At 44.4% G+C, this 19,315-nt stretch overlaps 1 protein-coding gene across 1 annotated transcript in view; it reads left to right on the top strand.

The window, feature by feature from the left end:
* Positions 1–19,315, top strand: part of LOC117401292 (FYN-binding protein 1-like) — a 71,937-nt gene continuing 52,622 nt past the window's right edge. The window contains exons 1-2 of the mRNA XM_059015151.1: positions 1–71; positions 13,324–14,002. Of these exons, the coding sequence (XP_058871134.1) occupies positions 13,381–14,002 (622 nt within the window). The 5' untranslated portion in view covers positions 1–71; positions 13,324–13,380. The remainder of the gene's footprint in view (positions 72–13,323; positions 14,003–19,315) is intronic.

The following is a 19,315-nucleotide window of genomic DNA, read 5'->3' as shown; positions in this document are numbered from 1 at the left end:
TACGGTTTTGCCTGCGAGTATATGTACACACAGTGTTGAAAAAGATCAAAGAGATTAGTCAGAGACATGAAGTGAGTATTTCCTGAAACCTTGCTGTGCTTTCTGAGCGGAGAGGGTGTCTGTGTTGAGTTGCTCTGAGAAAATGTTTGCCTGCAAAGGTTGACTGGCATAACAGTTATTTTAAGTGGAATTATAATTTAGAATATTAACTACGATATTGCAGAACACGAAACATGGTAAGCCATTTAAAACGTTTCTACAGCAAACGGGCATAGAGCGGGTGTTAATTAATCAGCCGGGTAAATCGATGGCTTTTATTTTGGAGATACACGTTACTATTCTCATACCTTCGTTAAACTAAAATTAACAATGAAGGCTCGGTTGCTTACACGTCCCATGCACATTATTGGTTTATTATTAGCAACTAACTTATTTTGTTTCTTAATTGTAGCTTGTGTTACACAGGCAGAGCTTTGTTCTGTGAAAAGTCTATGCCTTTTGTGGTCTTTAAGTTAATTTGACAGTTTGGGTAGGGTATATTAATTGTCTGTATGTATATGCTGTATGTGCATCCTGTGAATATTTAATACATATTTTAAACAATATTTGTGAAGTTTCAGGATCCATAGTTTTAATTTAGCAGAACGCTGTGTTCCCAGTAAAGTTTTTTTTAAAAAGGGACATATAATGAAGATAATTCACAAAGCTTAAGGACTGTTTTAAGGAATGTTTTGTGAAGGACTGTTTTAAGGAATGTTTTGTGAAGGACTGTTTTTTAAATGAAGTTTTCAGTTCATGAAACCTCCACTGTTTTAAATAGGGGTTATTGATTTATTCTCAGTTTTCAAAGCACTGTTCAACCCAAGAGAACGTTTATAAACACTAAAAATTCATTAAACCAAGTTTTGTTAATATGTCCTGATATGGAGAAACACAAAATTAGTCTTAAAAAAGTGTATTAAACTACACTAGGGTCTATCCCAGGATCAGTAGACTGCTGTAAAACATTGTGACCAAATCAGTAATTTTTATAGCATTTAAAGGCATAAACAAAGAAATGTTGATGATTTTACCTTTATAAAAGTTTACCACGCTACATTTGCAGTATTCCGTGGTTATGCTATGCATTTACCATAGTTTACCATGGTTTGTTTTTTAATGTGTTTATTAGGTGTTATTTAATATGTATTGCTGTTTGGGTGCTGTACAGACCTTTCTTAGGTCCATTCACCTTGGAGAATACTGTGTTCAGATATATCATGCAAAGGAAACCGATGCATCAAGGAGGTCTGGAATAAAGAACACACATTCCACTGTACAGAAGAGGGTTCTCTCCTGTCTTTAACACATCCTTTGTTTAAATTTCAGTCACTTTGGAATTGACCAGTGAGGAACCAGGCATGTGAGAGGCTTTCATGTGGAAATCTCAATGGCCATTTATTTGTGTCGTATTTTTGTGCAAATCTAAAGGTGTGTTCCTGTGTTCCAGGGCAGTTATCAAATAGGGAACTACAACTTCCTGTAAATGATTACCATCAATGAATCACTGATTAAGCCGGACAATATCTTAATACAAACAGAGCACACACATACAAAACGCTTAATAATACCTGAACGGTTAAGATATGTGTATAAAATTGAGAGTTTATCAGAGTATAGCCAATCAGAGACACTCAGTGCACAAGGGTCCCCATTTCATGGAACCTGAAAACAATTCCATATCAAAACAGTCCAGTAACTAGGCAGCTGCTAAAAGGACCATCAGTACATAATAGGAATCGCAATGTTTAACCAAAGAAAACAACTAATTCAATGCCACTAATCATTAGTTAGAATTAGTTCATATTTTCATTTGCAAAATACTCCCCACCAACATCCCTGTGCACTGTGAGAGCCTCAGACTGTCCTGAGAGCCCCGAGAACTGACCAGCACCATTCCTGCTGAGCAACCAACACCCCTGTGCACTGTGAGAGCCTCAGACTGTCCTGAGAGCCCCCAGAACTGACCAGCACCATTCCTGCTGAGCAACCAACATCCCTGTGCACTGTGAGAGCCTCAGACTGTCCTGAGAGCCCCGAGAACTGACCAGCACCATTCCTGCTGAGCAACCAACACCCCTGTGCACTGTGAGAGCCTCAGACTGTCCTGAGAGCCCCCAGAACTGACCAGCACCATTCCTGCTGAGCAACCAACATCCCTGTGCACTGTGAGAGCCTCAGACTGTCCTGAGAGCCCCCAGAACTGACCAGCACCATTCCTGCTGAGCAACCAACACCCCTGTGCACTGTGAGAGCCTCAGACTGTCCTGAGAGTCCCGAGAACTGACCAGCACCATTCCTGCTGAGCAACCAACACCCCTGTGCACTGTGAGAGCCTCAGACTGTCCTGAGAGCCCCCAGAACTGACCAGCACCATTCCTGCTGAGCAACCAACACCCCTGTGCACTGTGAGAGCCTCAGACTGTCCTGAGAGTCCCCAGAACTGACCAGCACCATTCCTGCTGAGCATCTGATATCTGCTATCCTAATCTACATTAATGATTTAGATTCTGGTATAGTAAGCAAACTCGTTAAATTTGCAAACGACACAAAAATAGGAGGAGTGGCAAACATTGTTGAAGCAGCAAAGGTCATTCAAAATGATCTAGACAGCTTTCAGAACTGGGCAGACACATGGCAAATGACATTTAATAGAGAAAAGTGTAAAGTATTGCATGCGGGCAATAAAAATGTGCATTATAAATATCATATGGGAGATACTGAAATTGAAGAAGGGAACTATGAAAAAGACCTAGGAGTTTATGTTGACTCAGAAATGTCTTCATCTAGACAATGTGGGGAAGCTATAAAAAAAGACAAACAACATGCTCGGATATATTGTGAGAAGTGTTGAATTTAAATCAAGGGAAGTAATGTTAAAACTCTACAATGCATTAGTAAGACCTCACCTATAATATTGTGTTCAGTTCTGGTTACCTTGTTACAAAAAGGATATTGCTGCTGTAGAAAGAGTGCAAAGAAGAGCAACCAGAATTATCCCGGGTTTAAAAGGCATGTCGTATGCAGACAGGCTAAAAGAATTGAATCTATTCAGTCTTGAACAAAGAAGACTACGCGGCGATCTGATTCAAACATTCATAATCCTAAAAGGTATAGACAATGTCAACCCAGGGGACTTCTTTGACCTGAAAAAAGAAACAAGGACCAGGGGTCACAAATGGAGATTAGATAAAGGGGCATTCAGAATAGAAAATAGGAAGCACTTTTTTACACAGAGAATTGTGAGGGTCTGGAACCAACTCCCCAGTAATGTTGTTGAAGCTGACACCCTGGGATCCTTCAAGAAGCTGCTTGATGAGATTCTGGGATCAATAAGCTACTAACAACCAAACGAGCAAGATGGGCTGAATGGCCTCCTCTCGTTTGTAAACTTTCTTATGTTCTTATGTTCTTATCACTATCAGACTCCACGGCGCAGTGGCTGCAGGTGTTATAATTACATTGTACTTGAAGTGTAGCTAACTAAATAATTCCATCAATTTTAACCATTGGTGCACTTCCATTCGTTATATAGGTCTCAAATGTTATATTAAATTGTTTTTATTTTAAAACATGATATCTGGTACTACAGTTGGTTGCACTTCCTTGGTCACCTGGATAGTGAAATTGCCTCCTCCTTCAACTGCTTCCTTCCTGTCAGTAACCAGTCAGATGCTTGCCCTATTGACTGACATGCTTTCAGCCAGTAACATGACCCAGAAGACACTGCTGAGGTAAAATGACTTCCTGGGAATAAAGCATAGAAACTGAGAACATTCTTTAAAATATCAGATATTGTGTTTTTAAAATAAAAAAATACATGTTTGCTGAAACACAAAAGCATGAGAACAGAAGCACATTTACGAATGATAGGCGATCCCATCTAAACTCGTCCGGTTTTTATGACCTGACTGATCTCAAAACTTTGTCAAGTTGGGTCTTAAAGGATCCAAGTGATTCTGCCTCAACAACATGACTAGGCAGCCCATTACAACCCCTCTCCACCAAAACATATGTTTCTTTCAAGACTGTACATTTTAAGTGCAAAATAGGTAAGATTTATGGAATTCTTTTGTTAGCTGTAGTATTTTCTCTGAGAAGTATATCTATAAATAACCATCACTTCATAAGGTATAATTCAACTAATGCACAGTGTTTTAGAAATGTACAAATCCAGTCTTTTTCTTTAAAAAATATGTAAGCTGTAGAAATAACCCAACACCGAACTCTGAGACATTTCTGGACTAAGCCCTGATCTTCCCAGAAAGTTATTACTGATAGCGACAGCACGCTGCTGCTGCTCGGGATTCATTTGTGATTAGATGATTGGAACTTCTCAATCGACTCTCAACTTAAATCATGAATCATTAGCTACATAGGTCTCAAATGTGCATTTTATAAAGAAACACGTTATAGAAAATGTTCTTTTAAAACATGATATCTGGTACTAACGTAGGTTAAAAAAAATCTCTGTTTGTCTTTCAAAACTGCACATTTGAGACCTATCTAATGAAGGGATGTGCATGGTGAAGAAAATGTATGAAACTATTTTGTTAGCTACGATTACTTTAGCAAACATTTAACATATTTGTATGGGAGGTCCAAAGAGGTCTTGTTTTACCTTGGGACAGCAGGAAAGGCAGCATTATGTTTCTGGGATTATCAGGTTAACGCAAAAGGGTAATGAATATAGTTTTTGGAATCAGATAGACAAAGCAAATGTAAACCATACAATTGCTTGTCAGGATCAGGGCGCCCTTTCTACGTTACTAAACTTGATCAAAGATGAAGACATTTTAAATGTTGGATTTTTTTCAACTGAGTTTTGTTTTGCTTTCATTTTGCGTTGGGCAGTCAGATTATGGCAATGCTTACAAAGTTACCGAGCCCTCTGCAGTGTTTACAAGAAACGTATTACTTTAGATTCACTGTATCCTGTGCTGTCCATATAGTTTTGATAATTTTATTCACACATCATAGTTAAATCAGCTAGGGAATTACTTTATTAAGGAATCTTCACCAGTAGAAAAATATTGCAGTGTATCTGGATCACACTCCCACCTGCAATAATACTGGCACTCTGATTGAAATGTCTGGTGTATTGTGGGAACAGAAACCCAGCATTGCTGCAGGAGGGAGCGTGATCTGGATACACTGCGATCCAGCATTGCTGCAGGAGGGAGAGTGATCTGGATACACTGCGATACAGCATTGCTGCAGGAGGGAGCGTGATCTGGATACACTGTGATCCAGCATTGCTGCAGGAGGGAGAGTGATCTGGATACACTGCGATACAGCATTGCTGCAGGATGGAGAGTGATCTGGATACACTGCGATCCAGCATTGCTGCAGGAGGGAGAGTGATCTGGATACACTGTGATCCAGCATTGCTGCAGGAGGGAGAGTGATCTGGATACACTGCAATCCAGCATTGCTGCAGGAGGGAGAGTGATCTGGATACACTGTGATCCAGCATTGCTGCAGGAGGGAGAGTGATCTGGATACACTGCGATCCAGCATTGCTGCAGGAGGGAGAGTGATCTGGATACACTGCAATCCAGCATTGCTGCAGGAGGGAGAGTGATCTGGATACACTGCGATCCAGCATTGCTGCAGGAGGGAGCGTGATCTGGATACACTGCGATCCAGCATTGCTGCAGGAGGGAGAGTGATCTGGATACACTGCGATCCAGCATTGCTGCAGGAGGGAGCGTGATCTGGATACACTGCGATCCAGCATTGCTGCAGGAGGGAGAGTGATCTGGATACACTGCGATCCAGCATTGCTGCAGGAAGGAGAGTGATCTGGATACACTGCAATCCAGCATTGCTGCAGGAGGGAGAGTGATCTGGATACACTGCAATCCAGCATTGCTGCAGGAGGGAGAGTGATCTGGATACACTGCGATCCAGCATTGCTGCAGGAGGGATGGTGATCTGGATACACTGCGATCCAGCATTGCTGCAGGAGGGAGCGTGATCTGGATACACTGCGATCCTAAGAAGAGACATTCTCTTTCTTCTGGCGAACGCTCCTGAGTAAATGTTGAGGAATGTGTTCCTCAGTTGATTTATGAGGGTTTTGAATAAGGACTTTAGAATTTAGGCCTACTCAAAATATACTGTAGGTTAAAATGAATGGATTATTTTCAAAGCAATTAGAATTTGTCTCATCTAGTCTGTTCCAATCCCTTTCCTTGCTTGGCTGTTATCAGCATGGAACAGTTTTTACTGTCCCTTACAGACAGACTTCACAACCATCTTTCAGTAGCACTAGCTCTGTGAATGCATATTATTTCAGCTGCTTCTGAAGACGCGTGGTGTAATGCAAACAGACAGCAAGCAGCCACTCTATTCTAAGACAGCGGCGAGGTCTTTAATAAGATCACAGAGCAGTGCTGAAAGACTAGGGCTCATTTCCTCTCCCTTATAGGCTTTTTCTGCTGTGATATTCCCTCATCAGGGATGTGGTGAGATACATGGGGTAGAGCTTTTGTGTTGTGGATTCCACTAACTCTGGCCCCTCGAGGTCCAGTCTATTCCAAGCAGGTCTTAAATGAGTTAATCAAACCCGCTAAGGGTCAGTTCATTAATTCAGGACCAGATTGGAACAAAAAAAAAACAGACTGGACCAGAGTTGTGCGCTAAACCAAACAGAAGCCAATAACCTGCTGATGTTGGGATATTAGCATGCCAGGGGTGGTGTTGTGAAGGTAAGTGAGTTGTAGTGAGGTAGTGACTTTATATTTGCATGTTTATGGCTGTTGAAGCTGTAGCTGAATAGAGGTAGTACAATCTGGATTATATATTTTCCCGATGGGCAAATCACAGGCAAATTTCTCACTCCATAGTAAACGCATTACATGGGCCTGTTAGCCACAGTTGAAGATCAGGCCCAGTGTCTGAATCTTTGGTACCAGTGCTGTGTTTTTGTGAACAAAAACTCCCATTTCTAGTTTGAGCTGAGCTTGAATCTAACAGGCCTCCACAAGTGAGGGGAGAATAAGCCAGCTGCAGCACCACATAGACAGCATTCTTTTATTGTCCTACTTTTATACAAGAGAAGTACAAATGGCTTTGAGTAAGCCTCATGCATTTAGCCTGTTGCAAATTTGCACCAGTTTGAGTCTTACTATTCAGAGAAAAAGGTTTGCCTACATTTCCTGTCAATTTGAACACAAAAATGTCTCGCCGGCAGTGCATGTCTGTGATAGGCCAACCAACTTACCAGTCTCTTCTCCTGTCGTCATGGCTACCATTGTGGCGGTGTCTAGGTGAGTGTGACTTCCTGTTTGTGTGGTTAGCATTGTTCAGGCCTCCTGACTGCAGAGCAAAACCTCGGCTGTGAGGAGCACCCTGTGTGCCTCACTGCTTAAGAGACACAGTTGTAAAATGTGACAAGTACAACATCAGCATTTCTGTATTTCTGTTGTAAGCAGGTAATAAACACATTAAACATCATTTACTTTGTAAAATGGGAAAATGAGAGTAAGCATGTCCTTTTGGGACTCGGATATATGAACATAAATATAAGACGATGACTATGGCAATTTTGCCTAGACGTGATGACCAAAAATTAAATATTTACTACGGAAGATGGTTTACCTTTAATGGAAATATCATAGGGTTTATATGCAGAAATACAGTTGTCAATTGCAGCATTCTTATTTTTCCCATGTGTATCAGATCTTGTTTGGGCTCACTTATGCAATTTTGCTCATTTTAAAGTTCCTACTTTGTATCAATTTTCGGTTGTGAGCTTCATCTTTAAACATCTTTAAACATCAGTCTTCTGTATGCTCTTTAGCATTATGAAACTGGATAAACATTAAAAGATGATATTGTTTAAAAATTAAAATAGAAATAAAAAATAGAATGTGGCACTAGACAAGTTCATTACTGAAAATATACTCTCTGGTAGTTCCATCAAAAGTAACTCAACTTCAGTGGTAAATATTTCATTTTTGCCATCACTAGTAGCATGTCTCTCTGTCTGTCACATGTTTACATATATCTAGAGGACCATTTATCCAAACGTGCTGTGGACATCCTTTTAAATTATTGATTGTATCTGATTGTAAGATGAATAGGATGTGACCCTCCTAGTATTAAATGTACAGTGTCAGCTCATTTATTTCATATTCAATATTTCTTCACAGTGTATTCCATATACAATAACATGCTGTATACACACACAGTCTATATATACAATAACATGCTGTACGCACACGGTCTATATATACAATAACATGCTGTACGCACACAGTCTATATATACAATAACATGCTGTACGCACACAGTCTATATATACAATAACATGCTGTACGCACACAGTCTATATATACAATAACATGCTGTACACACACAGTCTATATATACAATAACATGCTGTACACACACAGTCTAAATATACAATAACATGCTGTACACACACAGTCTATATATACAATAACATGCTGTACACATACAGTCTATATATACAATAACATGCTGTACACACACAGTCTATATATACAATAACATGCTGTACACATACAGTCTATATATACAATAACATGCTGTACACACACAGTCTATATATACAATAACATGCTGTACACTCACAGTCTCCTACACAAATACATGGACTCAGTTATAAAACCTGTGCTCTTATCGTCCAGGTGTGGGAGGTTAGAACCCAGCAGGGGGCTCTCTGCTTCCCTGACAGGGGTGTCTCGTGAGGGGCTTTCTTTCACAGGAATCCCCTGTGGTAGTGGCTGTAATCTGTGTGGTTTATATGAAGAAACACTAAGCTGTGAGGCTGACAGTTTGTAGTTAGCCATGTGCTGGGATGCCAGGAAAGCCCCCATTCAAATGCAATTAGTTCAGTTCAGATATTCAGTCGTAGATTGAAGGCTAATGCAAAACTAAGTCAAGTAGATAAACGTTTTGGTGAGTGCCTTGATTGACCCTGGGTGTATTTGTTTATGGTTAAAAGTTGCTATATTATGTAACTAAACCCTGTTCCTTGTACTAAACACAAACTCATACATGTGTCCAGGAACACAGAATCATACATGTGTCCAGGAACACAGAATCATACATGTATCCAGGAACACAATGTACTGGGTGAAGACGTTCTGTGTTTTGTGGCAGGATTGTTTTCATTGAGTAATAATAGAACAGCTGAACTGCATAGAAAACAATGGGAGAGCAGCTGGGTATTCACTGGAGAAAACTACACATGATAACATTAAGTGTGCCACACAAACCCACAAAACCAGGGAAAATGATCTGTACTGTATACTATCTTAACATGTCCTGGGCATTGCAGCACAGACAAGGAGAGTGTGGAGCACTTCAAATGATCACTTAAAATGTAACTAGTTACAGTTACCAATAGTTCCTGCTCAGGCACAGTTTCCGTTTTACAGAGATATTGTTTTCAGTTTGGTCAGGCTGCAGCTCGGAATATTCTCTGAAGATCCAGCTATCAGACCCACACGTTCCCTCCTTTGACATCATTTTCTAGCAAGATGATATGCAAAGTGTGCTCATGTGACAAGGGTTTGTATGCAGTATTCTGTGCTACCTTGCAATTTATCAGAACATTTTAGCACTGTCCAGCAACTTATGATCTTAAGTGGAGTGGAGATCTGTTGTATGACTGATGAATGTTGTGATATTACCGAAGTGTGATAATAACCAGAGTGATATTATCAGTACCATGTCCCCATTGACTCCCATAGTCAAACATAGAACATTATTTCTTTTTTTTTACAAATGTGTTTGATTTGTCAATTTTCAGTAACAAAGCACAATTCATGTCAATAACATTATATAATAATAATAAAAAAATACAGAACAATAAAAACAAGCAAATACAGTAACACATTATTACTCATAGTTGACAAATGCGATGAGGGATGAGATGATTGGGGACCCGTATACCTTCGGGATGAGATGGAATCTTTACCTGGCCAAATAACACAGCAATGGCTGCTATATCAAATAAAACTTATTAGTGCACCCACGATCAGTAAACTTTTTTCCAATGCAGAATTATTTTGTATGAACAGGCACCTAAAATACTGAAAAATGGTTAATACCCTTTGGAGCTTTTTTAACATATGAATAGACTTCAAATGAATAGCATGAACTGCATACTGTACAAGCTTATTGTCTGTTTCAAGACTGAAACGAATGTGTTTAATGTATAAAAATAACCAACACGTTCGTGTAAAGCTATTAATGGTTCCTGTGTCTTCGACAGCATTTTAAACAAACCTAACCAATGGGCTTGTGCTGCACAGGGCAGTGTAGGTGGATCCCTGTAGGTGGATCCCTGCACTGTTTCATTTTGCTGCTTTTCAATTACGTGACACATTCAGCATTTCTGCATCCCTCGGTGCTTGAAGAGGATCGAACAGGTAAAACCGTCTTTCTGACAAACAGAATTGAAACCAGTCAGAGTAGATACTGGAATTAACATCACTAACATCTAAAGGCTTTTTAGATTTCTCTTGTTTGATATTTGTACCATTGCCTGCATGGGCAATGATTTGTTCAATTACAAAATTAGATCAATTGTAATTCCATGGATTATGTACTATATTGTACTTTTTGAATACTAAAAGAACACAGTCAAACATGTTGACTAAATGTCTTCTGGGTTGTTGTATTTTAACTATTGTATCTAGGAGTAGAATGGCTACTAAGTTGAGTAGTTGAGGAAAAATATTCGAATCGGTTGACTAGTTGCCTGCTTATAAACAATCTGAATGAATCATGTAGCCTATTTGATGTCTGGAGCTCTACTTGTGAACATGCTGTTTTGTGACACCTCTATATACTAAAAGTACTTGGAATGTTTTTATTTATGAATGTTCTAAATGTGTATATTAATGGATTGCAACGGCACCTGCACTTGTGTCCGTCGGAAACCACACACATCCCAATCACGTGATGCGCGATCAATCAGCTTCTGAGGTCAATAGTCACTGTTTGACTATTTGCTGGATTGGATTGTCGTTGGTCTGTAACTGGTTATTGATACTGCTGTCTCTCAGGACCTTTTTGATAATGGGACCCTTTTGACAATTGTACAATTTTCTGGTTTATCATCACCGTGTCCTGAGAAAAATGGGTTTTAGGAACTTAGATTTCATGCAAATTGGACTCGGCGAACATCACCATTGACAACTAAGGATCATAAACAAAATGAACAAGAATCAATATCCTGTATGATGGACTGTGCCTACAGAATTAACAACACCACACCGCTTTTATGAAAGATCTATCTAATCCAGGGAGCCAAAGCTGGCCCTTCCACTGCTGGTCTTTGTTCCAACCTTGTTTTAAACTGTTTAATTGAACCAATTTAAACTTCTTCCAGAGCTGGTAGTAGTTCATTATTTCGTCTGCTAAATAAACAAATAATAATTATTTCATCAAACCTGTTTAACCTGGAGTGGAATGGCCCCCCTTGACTGTGATTGGACACCCCTGATCTAATCTAATCAAATCAGATTTACTGCACCAGGTTGGAGTTTCAGGTAAAAAAAAAAAAAAAAAAAAAGACATTCAAAGCATTAAAATACTGTAGACTGGTGGATTACTCATTAGGGCTGTCAGTTAAGACTCCAAATTAAAAAACGATTAATTGGGCACACAAAATCTAATCGTTAGAAAACATATTGATGACTGTACCGCCCACAGAAATGTTCACTGCCTCCCTCTGACATCATTATTTAATATCATTGCTGTTCAGTAAAAGCTTGTGCTCAACAATGGAATGCGAGGGGTAATTAACTGTAATACAGCTTTGCGCGTGGTACAGTAGCAGTCCTGGCATCAAAATGTTTCATCAGCTGTGGGCGGCTCTGATTGTACTTACAGTGTCATCAATTATGAAACCCAGACACAGCACAAAAAATACATCATAAAAAAAACTTAAAAACAGTATTATTCCCAGGTTTAACAGTTCATTTTGAAACTCCAAAGAAGTGCAAACTATATACAGTGAGTTTTTTTCAATGTGCACAATTTATTTACAGGCTATTTGCCAGGAATACAAGCCTGTTGTCCTGCTCTGGATCAAAGGTGGCGTGCTTTTTGTTTCCATTACACAGAGGGCACGTACTTGCAAAGCATTTTCAAAACTGATTCACTGGTAGTCAGGATGGGACCAGCAAATCAGATGCTGGTTAACACAGCAAGAAAAGTAGAGCCTTTGGCAGAAGTACTGTAAATAGCGGGGCAGTTTCATTGATAAACTTAAACAATGTTATTAACTATGCGTGTTACAAAAATGTTATTATTTAATCGATTATCCAGTTTTTCTCTCCATGTATATAATGAGGAATGGAATCGACTGAAAAATCGATTTTCGATGTAATCGTAGCAGCCCTATTACACACACACACACATGCTTTTTAAAGTGAAGTTCCATTGAAGACACACACTTCGTTTGCAAACGTTTGGGCAAACAAGCCATACAAATTATTGTCAGAGACTAATTATAATAATAACCAAAGATGGCTACTGCAAGGCAGACTTTCACCAAAAAGATGAAATACTACATACATGTGAACCAACCAGGGAACAAATTAAAATACTGCATACAGGGAACCCAACCTGTATGAAATAGTTCTGCTTGCCCTACATCTGTCATCTTCTCTTTCTTGGGACACGAAAGTGCAACGTTTTCTTCTCGGTTTCACCTCGAGTTTTTGTCTCTATTCGATACTGTTGCCCTTTTTTGTATGTGCTGTCCTCCTGCTCATTAGTGACAGCAGCAGGCTGTTCCTTCTAGTTCCATCTTTTGTTCCTCTCTTTCATATGTTTCTTGTGTAGAACTCATCCTTTCCACCTCATGTTTCTCACCATTTCACACTCCCATTCCACTCCTGGTCACCCACCATTACCAGACAGATCACAATGAGGATGCTGTTCACACACAGCTCTCACAGGGAGGTGCTATCATCCCTAACTGATATAAAATACCAATGTATAGAGTTCTTAATTAGTACATTAATGCCAAAACATTTGACTCCTATAGTCTTAACTTGAAACAACTGATTCTATTAAAAAGGCATAAACAAGAAATGTGGACCTGCTCTTTTTCTAGTTTCTAATTTAGCTGCATAAACCAACAGCTTCTCTAAGGGATCAGTACTCACCTTCTAATGTCTTCCAATTACTGACGCCAGGTTCCACCCATATAAGATTTCCACTTCTTTGTAGACAAACATGTGGCTTTGTAAGTCAATGTGGACTGTTAAAATGCTGTCATTTCTTTTTCAGGAGGAAAGGAACGAAGGTTTCCAAGCCTTGAGGGCCAAGTTCCATACCCAGACAGACATGAGCGAAGCCAAGCCTCCGCCTCCAGTCCTGGTCAGGCAAGCTAACGTCTTCAGCTCCAACTCCCAGGCTAACGGACCCTTCAAACCCAGCCCTAGAGGCTCCCCTCTGAGTTCGAATGTGAGCACCCCTCCCGCTCCTAAAATCCAGGGAGCCATTCGAGCCTTCGGGGAATCCCCGCGATTTCCCAAACCAGAGACTGTCAAGTCAGGCAGCCCAGGGAATGAAAGACCCTCCCCTGCTGCTTTGTTCCCACGAACCCCCGGACCAGGCCGCGTGATTTCCAGTGACGGTGGAGAGTTACTAGACAGTCCTGTCAAGTCCAAAGCTGAGGAATTTCGCCAAAACTTGATGCTGATGCAGCAAGTAAATCGTGGGTCACCAGATGGGCCTAGAGAGACCCCCAGACCTGCTGCACCTTCCCCTGCTTTGGTCCCACCCCTACGCAGCCAGAAGAGCGTCACCGAGACCCCCGCCCCCTTGAGGAAGCCCCTCCCCCCTGAAACGACTCTGGGCTCCAAACCCATCAAGCCCAAGAGACCCCCTCTCGTCAATCTGGACAACTTCAGGAAAGGCAAGCTCCCCCAGTTGCCTGGACGACTACCTGTTGGGAAGATGATTGGTATGTATTAGATTTGTTTATTACGCAGTACAAAACAACATTACAAATGTACTCTTATATAACGCTCTTCATGTCAGTGCATCCCAAGGCTACACAAATACAAACTGAAAAACACAAATACAAATCAAAAAGCACAAATTCAAATCGAAAAATACAAATACAAATCGAAAAACAAATACAAAAGCACGAAACGCAAAAACAAAGGCAGGAAACACCCACAACACAACAGGAGTAATTTCACAACGGACGTACATCACGATGGAGGCTACACCCCCAGATACCCCAGTACAGTCTCCACCTGTTTCTGGAGAAGGTGGAGCTGTTTAAAAAGAAAGCACAAGTTGAGTCTTTAGTAACTTAGTTGGCCGTGGTATATTTCTATCAGTGTTATAAGTTGGTTGTCCATGGTATATTTCTGTCAGTGTTATAAGTTGGTTGTCCATGGTATGTTTCTGTCAGTGTTATAAGTTGGTTGTCCGTGGTATGTTTCTATCAGTGTTATAAGTTGGTTGTCCGTGGTATATTTCTATCAGTGTTATAAGTTGGTTGTCCGTGGTATGTTTCTATCAGTGTTATAAGTTGGTTGTCCATGGTATGTTTCTGTCAGTGTTATAAGTTGGTTGTCCGTGGTATATTTCTATCAGTGTTATAAGTTGGCATTGTAATGGTAAGTATCATGTTTACCATAAATGAGTTTGTGTAGTAATAGCGGTTTTAGATTATTCAAATATAAGTGCACTTCTCAGTTGTTTTTATGTCAATACTATGTGCTGTTAGGTGTACAGTACTACAAAGTTCATCTTTCGCGTGGCCATCGTTGTTGAAATGTTAAGGAATACCAATGGTGTAGTGTGGCAGGGGAGGGGTTAAAATCTCCCTGCCATACAAAAATGTTTAACTGATAGATTATGTGTTAATTGTTTTGGCAGTTGGCTCGTTATTGTAAATTAGATCCAACTGTCAGTGTTTAAGGAGAGCAGCCAGGCTGTTCTGGGTCTCTCCTGTGTGTCGTAACTAAAGGTACTGTGTGAACCTTTTTGTGTTTGTTTTGTGTACTGTGTGAACCTTTTTATGTTTGTCTTTTGTGTACTGTGTGAACCTTTTTGTGTTTGTTTTGTGTGTACTGTATGTTTTAGTTTTTAACAGGTATACAGTTTCGCTGTCCTGTGTATTTAGTTAGGTTCCTGACGTGTGTAGTCAGCGCTCCAAAGTGGAGCTAGGTTTTTGTTTAGTTTATTCTTATTTGTGTTTAAAATAAAAAGTGCACTACCGTGCGTTTTGAAATCCATCTCCTGTGTGCGAGTCGAGACGGTCACTGAGTGCTGAAAAAGAACCCGCTGCGAGCCTGTGTGGCGAGCATCATGTTACAGTATATATAGTAGGGTAAGCTAGAAATTCACACTCATGGGAGCCAAACTTTTTTGAGCTACAAGAAACAAGTAAAATTTAAATGTTGTCTAACTAAAATTGTAGTTTTTAACTACTATTACTACACAAACTCATTTATGGTAAACATGATACTTACCGTTTCAATACCAATTATAACACTGACAAAAATATACCATGGCCAATCAACTTATAACACTAGTAGCACACTACTCTTTCAAATAAACTTGCTTTGATTTTGAATGTGAGGTTCTTAAGAACGGTATTGTCACTGTTTGTGCCCCGGCACCTCTCTCTGTACAAATTAAGCACTGCTAATTTTCATACATTTAAATGAAATTATAGCTTTGCAGAACTAATTAAATTTAAGCATGCCTATTGCAAAAAAAAAAAAAAGTATATTTTGTATTTAAAAAGTAAAAAAGATATGTAACAGAAAGATGGTTTAACAGGTGTTGAAATAGCAACGTAAGATGTAATACACTACTTGATGCATATTGTGATACAGAATTATCACAAAATGCAAGACTGAGCTTGTACTTGCATACAATTCAGTTAATGGCTGCTTTTACAACAAAACAAAATAGCCATACCTTTGCCTCGTTACCAAACCTTTATTTCCTCTGTAATACAATAATAACAATACTAGCATGGATAAATTAATGCAATATAACAACTACGTCAAATATTGAAGCAGGTTATATATTTATAGTCTACTGGTTATTTAATGTTTGCAACAACAATAACAACAACAATACTACGACTACTACTAACAGAAGCTTATCTGGACACTGAGGCCCTGGCGCTCTCGGCCTGGTGGCTTCAGACACAATGGGCTAGTTACCTCCTGCCACGTCTGACGGGGGGAGGCACAGGCAGCGACGAGAACTCTGTCCTCTGCCGGGATGATGGACTACCCCACTCGAGTGGGGGCTACTCCGAGGGCTTCCTAAGAAAATTCTGTGAAGAGGTCTTTTTGGCAGAGGAACATCTCCGCACCATCACCCATCGCCTCGATGATTACGCCATGCGCTGGCTTAACCTGGATGCAACCACCAAAGCCAGGCTGGTGGAGGTGATCATAGGCGAGCGATTCGTGGAATGCTCTGTGCTGGGGCCCCGCTTCTGGGTGCAACGACAGGCACCGAGACCTTGGACCAGGCAGTACAATTGGCGGAATGGTACCAAGCAGTGGAACCGACGCACGCTAAGCAGTCTGGAAAACCGGATTGGCCAAAGAGAGGGCAAAAGGGACTGGGGGGGAGGGGTAGCCAAGTGTTTGGACGGGGTGTGGCGGCGGGAGCTCCCGACCTGAGAACTGGGGCGGGGTGGTGTTACCCACGGGCTGCTACGGTGTCGGACCGGGACGGGGTGGTGTTATCCACGGGCTGCTGCGGTGTCGGACCGGACGGGGGCAGGGGTGGTGTTACCCACGGGCTGCTGCGGTGTCGGACCGGGGCGGGGTGGTGTTACCCACGGGCTGCTGCGGTGTCGGACCAGGACGGGGTGGTGTTACCCACGGGCTGCTGCGGTGTCGGACCGGGGCGGGGGAGGGGTGGTGTTATCCACGGGCTGCTGCGGTGTCGGACCGGGGCAGGGGCGGGGTGGTGTTACCCACGGGCTGCTGCGGTGTCGGACCGGGGCGGGGTGGTGTTATCCACGGGCTGCTGCGGTGTCGGACCGGACGGGGGCGGGGTGGTGTTACCCACGGGCTGCTGCGGTGTCGGACCGGGGCGGGGTGGTGTTACCCACGGGCTGCTGCGGTGTCGGACCGGGGCGGGGTGGTGTTACCCACGGGCTGCTGCGGTGTCGGACCGGGGCGGGGGCGGGGTGGTGTTACCCACGGGCTGCTGCGGTGTCGGACCGGGGCAGGGGCGGGGTGGTGTTACCCACGGGCTGCTGCGGTGTCGGACCGGGGCGGGGTGGTGTTACCCACGGGCTGCTGCGGTGTCGGACCGGGGCAGGGGCGGGGTGGTGTTACCCACGGACTGCTGCGGTGTCGGACCGGGGCGGGGTGGTGTTACCCACGGGCTGCTGCGGTGTCGGACCGGGGCAGGGGCGGGGTGGTGTTACCCACGGGCTGCTACGGTGTCGGACCGGGACGGGGTGGTGTTATCCACGGGCTGCTGCGGTGTCGGACCGGACGGGGGCGGGGTGGTGTTACCCACGGGCTGCTGCGGTGTCGGACCGGGGCGGGGTGGTGTTACCCACGGGCTGCTGCGGTGTCGGACCGGGGCAGGGGCGGGGTGGTGTTACCCACGGGCTGCTGCGGTGTCGGACCGGGGCAGGGGCGGGGTGGTGTTACCCACGGGCTGCTGCGGTGTCGGACCGGGGCGGGGGAGGGGTGGTGTTATCCACGGGCTGCTGCGGTGTCGGACCGGGGCAGGGGCGGGGTGGTGTTACCCACGGGCTGCTGCGGTGTCGGACCGGATGGGGGCGGGGTGGTGTTATCCACGGGCTGCTGCGGTGTCGGACCGGGGCGGGGGCGGGGTGGTGTTACCCACGGGCTGCTGCGGTGTCGGACCGGATGGGGGCGGGGTGGTGTTATCCACGGGCTGCTGCGGTGTTGGACCGGGGCAGGGGCGGGGTGGTGTTACCCACGGGCTGCTGCGGTGTCGGACCGGATGGGGGCGGGGTGGTGTTATCCACGGGATGCTGCGGTGTCGGACCGGGGCGGGGGTGGGGTGGTGTTATCCACGGGATGCTGCGGTGTCGGACCGGGGCGGGGTGGTGTTATCCACGGGATGCTGCGGTGTCGGACCGGGGCGGGGTGGTGTTACCCACGGGCTGCTGCGGTGTTGGACCGGGGCAGGGGCGGGGTGGTGTTACCCACGGGCTGCTGCGGTGTCGGACCGGGGCGGGGTGGTGTTACCCACGGGCTGCTGCGGTGTCGGACCGGGGCGGGGTGGTGTTACCCACGGGCTGCTGCGGTGTTGGACCGGGGCAGGGGCGGGGTGGTGTTACCCACGGGCTGCTGCGGTGTCGGACCGGGGCGGGGTGGTGTTACCCACGGGCTGCTGCGGTGTCGGACCGGGGCAGGGGCGGGGTGGTGTTACCCACGGGCTGCTGCGGTGTCGGACCGGGGCGGGGGCGGGGTGGTGTTACCCACGGGCTGCTGCGGTGTCGGACCGGGGCGGGGTGGTGTTACCCACGGGCTGCTGCGGTGTCGGACCGGGGCAGGGGCGGGGTGGTGTTACCCACGGGCTGCTGCGGTGTCGGACCGGGGCGGGGTGGTGTTACCCACGGGCTGCTGCGGTGTCGGACCGGGGCGGGGGCGGGGTGGTGTTACCCACGGGCTGCTGCGGTGTCGGACCGGGGCGGGGTGGTGTTATCCACGGGCTGCTGCGGTGTCGGACCGGGGCAGGGGCGGGGTGGTGTTACCCACGGGCTGCTGCGGTGTCGGACCAGGACGGGGTGGTGTTACCCACGGGCTGCTGCGGTGTCAGACCGGGGCGGGGGCGGGGTGGTGTTATCCACGGGCTGCTGCTGTGTTGGACCGGGGCGGGGTGGTGTTATCCACGGGCTGCTGCGGTGTCGGACCGGGGCGGGGTGGTGTTATCCACGGGCTGCTGCGGTGTCAGACCGAGGTCTTGCGTGGCCACCCTCCCATCGAGCCCCTTCAATGGGTCCTGTGTTCCAGCCTGTTCCAACCGTGGTCTCAGTCTAGTGAGGGGAGACTGGACTGTAATTAAATCTTGCACCTTGCGGCATAGCGGAGGCTTTGAGCCGAACTTTTATTTGTAGTTTCTGAATTTTCTTTTGTTTTCTCTTATTATTTTTCCCTTTGGATTATAAATACAGGAGTCTCTACACCCGGGCTGGAATACCATTGCTGGTAGACCTCCCGGGCATCTCTGGTGCCACCCCACCGGGGTACAGAATAAAATAACCCTGGTGCACATGAGTGGCGCCTTCAATTACACCTGT

This window comes from Acipenser ruthenus, chromosome 49 (genome assembly GCF_902713425.1).
Source record: "Acipenser ruthenus chromosome 49, fAciRut3.2 maternal haplotype, whole genome shotgun sequence".
In the NCBI taxonomy this organism is placed as follows: domain Eukaryota; kingdom Metazoa; phylum Chordata; class Actinopteri; order Acipenseriformes; family Acipenseridae; genus Acipenser; species Acipenser ruthenus.
Note: the sequence above shows the minus strand (reverse complement) of the source record. Positions and strands in the feature narration are given on the sequence as shown.